The 8,921-nt window shown below is 39.3% G+C and overlaps 1 protein-coding gene across 1 annotated transcript; it reads left to right on the top strand.

Moving 5' to 3' along the window:
• Window positions 1–216: 216 nt before the first annotated feature.
• Window positions 217–2,963, top strand: LOC143367585 (uncharacterized). The gene is made up of 2 exons (XM_076809543.1): window positions 217–771; window positions 807–2,963. The coding sequence occupies exons 1-2, from the start codon at window positions 228–230 to the stop codon at window positions 2,591–2,593; spliced, it is 2,331 nt and encodes a 776-aa protein (XP_076665658.1). The 5' UTR covers window positions 217–227; the 3' UTR covers window positions 2,594–2,963.
• The last annotated feature ends 5,958 nt before the right edge of the window (window positions 2,964–8,921 follow it).

The raw sequence follows: 8,921 nt of genomic DNA, 5'->3' as shown, positions 1-8,921 counted from the left end.
AACGTATGGTAGAGGAACCATCAACATCCGATGGACAAAATCATAGGTACCAAGAGATAATGCACTCGCCATCCGATGAAGACACTGATACGGCCAGCTTGGGAGAAACTGAAGAGGCGCTTCAAGAATTTGATGTTGAAAGTAACGAAGAAGAAAATTTCGTTATAGAAAAAGTTGCGAAGAAAGAGTCGCAAGAGCAATCGCGTCTCCTAAATAGCAACGATGTAATGAATTTTCAAAATGTGCTTGCTCAATTGCAGAAAATAGGTAAACATGCAAAACATAGAGAAGACTGCGGCATTGAACACCTACGAATAACTGGTGTGAAACGGTGTGGCTTCAAGAGCATCTTCAGTGTAATGTGCACTTTATGCCATTACAAAGCTGAAATCCACAATCAATCGAACGAAGCCGAAGAAGTGGATAGCAATCAGGGCGCCGTTAATGCAACAATTTTATGTGGAGGCAGTTATGCTCAGTTGGAACACACTTTTGCAGGAGTGAACATACGTTGCATGTCGAAGAAAGAATTCGTGAAGAATCAAGATGAATTCGTCAAGTCCGCAATTGCCGCTGCAGAAAAAGAGATGTTAGCAGCGGCTGAAGAAGAAAAACGTTTGGCGATTGAAAGAGGCGACGTTCTTCCCGGGTCAGGGACCCCTCACATCCCCGTTGTGGCCGACGGAAGCTGGATGAAGAGATCCTACCGCAGTGGATGTTACGATTCTGCGTCTGGAGTCGGCGTGATAGTTGGCTATCACACGAAAAAAAGTATTATTTTACGGCGTTCGGAACAAAGTTTGCAGAATGTCGGATTGCTGCGAAAAACGAGAAAGAACCCCGAAAGCACACATGTTTCAAAAACTGGAAAACATCTCGAGCATCGACTGCTATGGAAAGCGATGCTATAGTAGAAGGATTCAACACTAGCGTAGAAAAACGTGGGCTCGTTTATTCTACACTGATTGCTGATGGGGACAGTAGCGTGTATAAGAAGATTATTGATGCGGACCCATATAAGAGACAGATTCGTGTAAAAAAGATTGAATGCACGAATCATTTGTTGCGAAACTTTTGCACAAAAATGAAAGCGATTGTAAAAAAGACAACATCTGGACCATTGAGACAAACTGTGGAAAGTAGCATTCGCCGGATGCGCACGGACATCGTGAAAGCCGCAAAGTTTAGATACAATCAGAATGTATCAATCGACGAGAGAACGAAGAATTTGTATGGCGACATACAGAATGTTCCAAGCCACGTGTTTGGTGAACACGCAGAGTGTGCAAGACTAGAATATTTCTGCGATGGAAAGAATAAAGAGAATGAGAAAAACATCGTTCCAGACTTGATGAAAATTGGAGTGTACCAGGACGTGAAAAAAATACTTCGTCCACTATTAGCTCATGCGGAGAGCTTACTCTATAATACTACTAATAACGCTGTGGAAAGTTTGAACGGACTAATTGCCAAGTACACTGGCGGAAAAAGATTAAATTTCGTCGAAAGAGGATCTTATACAGGGAGATGTGCTGCTGCTGTCGTGGAGTACAACAGTAACCAAGTGCACTCGCGATTGGATGCGGTTATGAAGAAGAAAACGCCCGAGGTTGTGCACCAAATGGAAGAAAAGAAAAAGAAAGCTGCAAAACAGAAGGAAACGAAGGCTGCGCGATATGTACGCAAGCATTTGCCCTCGCAGAAAGATTGTGATTATGGACAAAATGCACAGAAGCCAGACATGCCATCCGAAATGTATGAACTGGAGCGGAAAAAGCATATGCAAATGCTCTGTGACTGGCAAGAGAAAAGACATGCCATTGAAGATGAAACAATCGGACAAGCAAAGAACCGCAAATGGTTGCAGTACAGGTCCAAATTGTTGACAGCATCCAATTTTGGACAAGTGTGCCGTCGCCGACCTGACACGCTTTGCGCAAATACAGTAAAATCAATTCTTTATCCGAAGATAATTAGTGCACCCGCGGTGGAATACGGGAAAGAATGCGAGAATATTGCTCGCGAAGAATTGAAGAAGCAATATACAGATATTGCGGAATGTGGATTTTTCATCGACACCTGCATCGCCTTCTTAGGAGCTTCACCGGATGGAATCATCGGTCAAGAGGGTATTTTGGAAATCAAATGCCCCAAATCAGCGGAGAACTTTACGCCTGAAGAAGCTATTGAACAAGTTCCCGCTGTCCGGCGCATGTTCACGCGTAACGCAGGTATTTCAATAAGTAAAACGCATCACTATTTTTATCAAATACAAGGCCAGTTACACATTACTGACAGAAAGTACTGTATATTTTGCCTTTGGACCCCGAAAGGGTTGAAATCTATAAAAGTACAGAGAGATGATGCGTTTTGGAAAAGAGAAATGGAGCCAAAACTTGTTCAATTTTATTTAGAATGCATGCTACCCGAATTAATAGATAGTCGGCACAATAGGTGCATGACTATTCGGGAGCCACAATTTATTCTAGCAGAGAGAGCGAAAGAAAAACCGAAAAGCTTGAAAAAGCGAAAAAGGTCTCCCTCCAGAAATAATGAAACTATTATAACGGCCCGGCGTCGCACCGCGTTGTAAAGCGCGGTACCACTGACCCCGTCAGTGGTGACAAGTGCCAGCGATGGCACTTTTACTCGCGGATCATATGATCACGCGAGTCGATCGACGCCGCCGTCACTTCCCCAAAGAAGTGAAGAAGAAAATAATAAATTTAATTCACCCTTTAATTTTTTCAGACACATTTCTAAGTTCACAGCGGAGCTGTTACTTTTTGACCCGTCGGGTAACCGGCTACCCGGAACAACTTCAAGCCATTGAATGTGGTATTGTTCGATCATTTTTACCTAATATCAAACAATACCATAGACAATAAAGCATTCAATTCCCTGAAGTTGTTTCGGGTAGCCGAGTACCCGACGGGTAAAAAAGTAACAGCTCTAGTTCACAGGAGCAGACAGACGGAATCGGGCTCGATCAAATGCGCCAGGTTGATTCACACGGGCCTCGCAGGTATATATGATGTTCGACGAATTATTGAAACAAATTTTTACTTTTATATAAAACTTACAGAAATGTCTGCGATCATTTGTTACAGGCGGATTCTTTACCAAATTACTGCAAACATGGTTTATGGGACAGTAATGTCAGGACAAATGGAATGATAAGTACCATATTTCAGGTAAAGTTTAACAGCTTATACATCTGCAGTAAAATTTTGTACGTTTACAAAACTACAATTAAGTATTTCCTAATGAACTTCATAATGTGTTACAGATCCACACTGCCTATGTCATCTTTCGGTACGAGCGACCTAAGAAAATTGTAGGAAGACCGTCAAAGAAGAAGAGGAATTACACCAAATGAGAAGATAATATTATTACAGCATTGTCTCGTTAGCGGATCGCTGATCCGGATCGGTGTTGAACAGTCAGTGTGAACAGAGGCCTAATTCCGAGTATTCGTTTCTCGCTTCTTTCTGGCCGAAGTGGGGAGCGAGATGGGACGCTTTGCGTGCGCGACAGGCGCGAACGTAAAGGACGGAGTGTCACGGCGTCCGAAAGACGGAGCAAGAAAAACATCAACGCGTCGCGTCTGCTCGCGCCCGTTCTCGCTCGGTTTCAGTCGTGGGCATAGCGAAAAGTCCACATCGTGTACACCTAAGATGGGCATTATCTAGATAATCAATTATTTAAATAACGTGCCGAATAAAAGATACTTCATCTTTATTCGTTATTCGAATCGTCGAATAACACGGTTTAGGTTTATTCATTATTCGCAGCTTCGAATAACATGATTTAACTTTATTCGAAACATCACGGATAAATAAATTTATTCGAAGCGAATTTATTCGGCAGCGGAAGATAATTTTTTTATTCAAGGAACTTTTATTCGAACCGTCGAATAAGGTTTTCATCTTCAGCGCGAAGGCTTCGAATAAATGTCGAATAAACTACGGATAAAGATGAAAACCTTATTCGACGGTTCGAATGAAAGTTCCGCGAATAAAAAAATTATCTTCCGCTGCCGAATAAATTCACTTCGAATAAATTTATTTATCCGCGATGTTTCGAATAAAGATAAATCGTGTTATTCGAAGTTGCGAATAACGAATCAACGTAAAGTATCTTTTATTCGAGTTTATCTATATATTATCTTTGCCCATCTCTGGTGTACACCAAACCGAGCCGCTAACGAGACAATACTGTATTCTTTAAAAAATATATACTTTTTTATCTGTAATTGTCCATTTCAAAGGGGCGAAAGCTTGAATGTCGAATTTCAATTCTCCAATGAAGTTGGATTGATTTATTGTAATGACTATAACTTGATTAGAAACAAAAAATGTATAAAAAAATGTTCTGTTAAACGATTTTGTCAAAAAGGCACTAACAAGTAAAAAATACTTCTAGTGTTGTGCTACAATTTCGATGGTGTTTTTCAACTTTAAATAAAAACGTGGTTCAGGATATTTCATAACAGAATATGAATCAATTTAGTATAGCCTCAAGTGTCGAAATGAATTTGTTGCGAGATATCCTGCTCCACGATTTTATGTGAAAATACACCATCGAAATTGTAGTATAAGAAAATAATTATTTTTTACTTTTTAATGCATTTTTCATATAATCGTTTATTATAAATTTTTTAATATACTTTTTCTAGTTTTTAGTGTTTGTGGATTTACATTACTCTTATTGCTGTATTCAGTTTAACAGTTTGCTTGAAGAATGGTTGATTTATTGTTATGGGTTATTATTTATTGGTGACTAGGTAATTTTTTCACCCACTCGGAGTTTTTTCATAATTTTGTATTGTCAACCAAACTACGCACCTCTGCAAAGTTTCGAGGGAATTGGATGGTTGGAAGTGGTTTAAAATTGAGTTTCCACATTTGAATCAAACAAACAAACAAACAGAGGATCGTAGCTAAATAAAATTTATCAATATAAACCAGAGTTCAGTATTGTTAGTACTGAACTCTGGTTTATATTGATAAATTTTTACAACCGTGGAATAACAATTCTGAAGAAAACCATGTACAAAACTATTATTGAAACAGACAATTCTTGTTGATATAAAAGATAATTTGATGTATAGTTAGATGATAAAAAAGCGGCATATGTTTTTAGAAGAATTACAGCATTCATAAATTTCATTACGATCGGCATGTTACACTTCGGTGATGTACCTTATTCAAATTGTATGCTTTGAATTTGCACATTGATTATACAAAGTATTGCATCGTTCTATGTATAAATAAATACTAAATTAGTATTGTTTCATTGACATGTTTCCTAACTTCACTACTCAACCTCTCTATCTTTCAATAGTGCTATCCTCCTTTACGTTCAGCGAGGCACGAGGAAACACCTACAGCGGTGGTTATGTGTGCGTGACTGACGCACCGCAGTTCCCCACACATAATCACCGCTCCTGTCGATGTTTCCTCCTCCATCAGCGGTACATGGAGCCCGGCGATCGCTGCCTAGACGCAGCTCTCGTGCCGTATTCCTCCAAGCTTCTCAATAGAAGGAGCTGTGGCAACAGCGCGGCAGAGACGGAGACAACAGAACATGCGGCAACTTGCTGTCAAAAATTCGTCTATGTAGAGTACCGGTAGATGTCACCATTGTACAACTTCTTTTTACCGACCGCAGTAGTTTCATTAGGGTCCGTCTGTTTACAAGGGCGCTTCGATCGATTCGGACCATAACAAAAAGGAGACGGCCCCCTTAAGGTCGAGGACGCTCGCCTCGTGCGGAACACAGTTGTAGAGGATTCGCAGTGAGAACAACACCTGTAAACTCTCCCTATCAGTTTACAGATCCAAAGTTTCTTTTTTGTTAAAATATACTTTCATTATTCAATAAAATCTTAACAATTGCCTTGCACGTTTCATGTGTAATCACCGATGCGGTGGTGTGCCCAATTCGGAAATTATAAGAAATTGATTTAAACGAATCTCCTGTAGTAAGATACCTGAATCAGAAATTAAAAATCATATTTAATTTACGACGTAAAATCGCGATTTTAAACTTTGACATCGATTACTGTCAAGTTTATTAACAATAAACAAAATATTATAAATGCGGGTTGAGAAAGCATTCATTCAGCTTTAAAATGAGCCCATGACGGAGACATTATCTTTAAAAATAACCGAGATATTAGAGTTTAAGTGATGACGCGGCAGCTGATTTTGTTCCAATTTTTAAGACTTTTAGATTAAATATTTCGAAAACTATTTGACATACGCCTTTAAAATTCAGTATACTTTGTTTTTGCAAGGTTATTGACAAGTGCTGTAATTTTGAAGAGAATGGGTGAAACTAAATTTTCCCTCTATCCGTTTTGACGTGGAATAGCTCGAGTGCCGAGTGGCCGGGTGTTACCCATGCATTTGCCGCTACTCAAATGCCTAGAACTTCGGGAATTTTACGAATTTCAACAAATCCTTTTAATTCAATTGTATCGAAAGAAATTGTTCCTTAATTGTTTCACAATTCACATACAATCACCATCCTTTGGCTTGTACTATTTCTTATAAGACACTCTGTACAGTATTATACTTCCTACTTCCTATTCTGTAATTAATGTATAATTGAAATTATTATTACTGTCTTTTTAGCATTGGAATGCAAGAATAGATGGACAAACATCAGGGACCAATTCTGCCGGAATTTGACAAAAATGCCAAAAAGTGGGCAAGCCGCGGAAAAGCTAAAGCCATATAAATATGGTAATGTTTTAGAATTTCTATTGCCCCACCTGAGCGAGAGGGACACCATGTTAAGCATACCCACATGGCAGGTTCCACGTATCATAAGTTCCGTGATAGTGGACAAAAATAATATACCCGTCGTCCGCGTGGAATCAGAAACTGCGGATAACCGACAAAGTCAGGAGCCTGTGGCCGAGCCACAAGAACACATACATTTAGCGACGAGAAAACGAAATAGATCCGTTTGCGAGAATGAATCAACACCGGCAACAGTACTGATGGAGTACATTTTAAGAAATAACGATGAACGCAACATGCCCGAGCATCCGATGATGTCTTTTTTAAAAAGTATGGGACAGATTCTAATAACTTTGTCGCCACGTGCCCAACATGCAGCCAGGGGGCAGATTTTTAACATCGTCCAGGAGCTGGAATATGAAAGTTTGAATGTATCAGCCAGGGAGCAACAGCCATTGTCAAGTTGGGTGCCACCTCATACGCACGTTTATGATGGTCCCTCCACGTCCCAGGGATTTTCATCAGCTCCCATACACCCCGAAGAAGAAGAATATGAAAATCAAGACTACGAGGCAGACAATCCCCAATAGTTGTGAATAAGGTTAGGTTGGATATTAGCACAAATTTATTAGACCAGACAAATTTTTTCTTACATTATTATTTAAACAGATACGATGGTAAAGTTTGATTTTTTTAAATGGAACTATATATTTTTTTACAAATCACTTGATAGTGCGTTTCAAGACAAATTCAATAATCTGTAATGTATACACATTATTTCAAATAGTTTTCGACATTGCGTTTGCAAATTTACTCTTTTTGACTGGAAGAGAACGCGCCCGAATAGGAAGCACCGAGGGTGGTCTTGTTTACGCCACGGGTGGCACGCGCTAAACATTCCTTCTTGAAACAGATACCCACCAATAGTCTATGCCAGAAGTGGCAGCTCCAAACGCTAGACAATAAGAAAAATGCCACCAATATAGCAATTAATAAATATTATCCAACATCACTACGTTTCGTAGAGGGACACGGGTACATTACAGGTTATTGAATCTGTCTTGAAACGCACTATCAATTGATTTCTAAAAACATATATAGTTGTATTTAAAAAAAAACCAAGCTTGACCATCGTATCTTTTAAACTAATAATGTAAGAAAAAATTTGTCGCGGCTAGTAAATTAGCTCCCGTCAACCATGCAATTGCATATAAACATTTCTTTCTATTCTGAATACGTTAGGAAATATCCAGCTGTTTACTGTTCCCGCGGACACCCTGTATATTTGTATTCTGCGGTTTGTGCACGTTTATTATTACTATTTTCTGTTATTTCCTGCAATGTAACTTCTGTACCTACCTCAGACAGATTGCTAAGCGTTCTCTCGGTGATATCGACCGCTTCCAGTTTGTATCGTTTCTGCTTATTGGTAGTTGGATTCTATCCAGTAGGGAATCAAACGTATTTCTGGACATCTTGAAGTAATTGTAAAATTTGTCCTCATGGTCGATTAGCGTATTGTAAATTTGAAATTCTCCTTGCTGGCTTCTATTTTTCCACAGAGGGTGGACACTCCACCTTCTCTGCCTTCTTCTGTTTTCAGGTTCTTCCAATAAAATTGCCTTTAGAGCTAAGTGCTCCAATGGGAAATGAATAAGGCATTACGAATGACAGAACTCAAAGGTCTTCACTGGTCGAAGATTTGTTCAGAACTGATCAGTCGCTCGCTTTCGACCAGCTAAAAAGGCGTAGGCAATAAAGTCATAAAGCTACACCTCGGAACCTTCGCTTATAAGGTATGACTCCTCTAGGGTAAATCCCGGAGACGCGATCGTGCCGGAGAGTTGGTCGAGTCGCCATATTTCAGACTCTATACGGAAAAACACGTTAAAATGCAGTTTTTGAATTACTTCTCCAGAAGCCAAACAGTTGAATGAATAGCGTCATTTCGCTTCCTTCTGTGATTTTTTTTATTTATAGGCTATAAAAGATAAATTGAGGTTACATTTAACCTCTTTTCTCAACCAGTGGTGTACAGAATCGTATTTTAAAATATACGTCTAAGTTTATTTTCGTTTAATATTTGGGATAATAAGATAGTAGAGATATTGAGGGACAATGCAGTATTTGGCCATATTAAATCTTCCTCTGAAAGCTAACGAGAAGAGC

This window comes from Andrena cerasifolii, chromosome 4 (assembly GCF_050908995.1).
Source record: "Andrena cerasifolii isolate SP2316 chromosome 4, iyAndCera1_principal, whole genome shotgun sequence".
NCBI classification, from domain to species: domain Eukaryota; kingdom Metazoa; phylum Arthropoda; class Insecta; order Hymenoptera; family Andrenidae; genus Andrena; species Andrena cerasifolii.
This window is presented reverse-complemented; position numbering and strand designations above follow the sequence as displayed.

Bases quoted from the DNA above. Each gene is read 5' to 3' on its own strand.
- LOC143367585 (XM_076809543.1), top strand. From the start codon at position 228: ATGAATTTTCAAAATGTGCTTGCTCAATTGCAGAAAATAGGTAAACAT. The intron at 772-806 runs GTATTATTTTAC...CAAAGTTTGCAG, and splicing joins TGGCTATCACACGAAAAAAA to AATGTCGGATTGCTGCGAAA.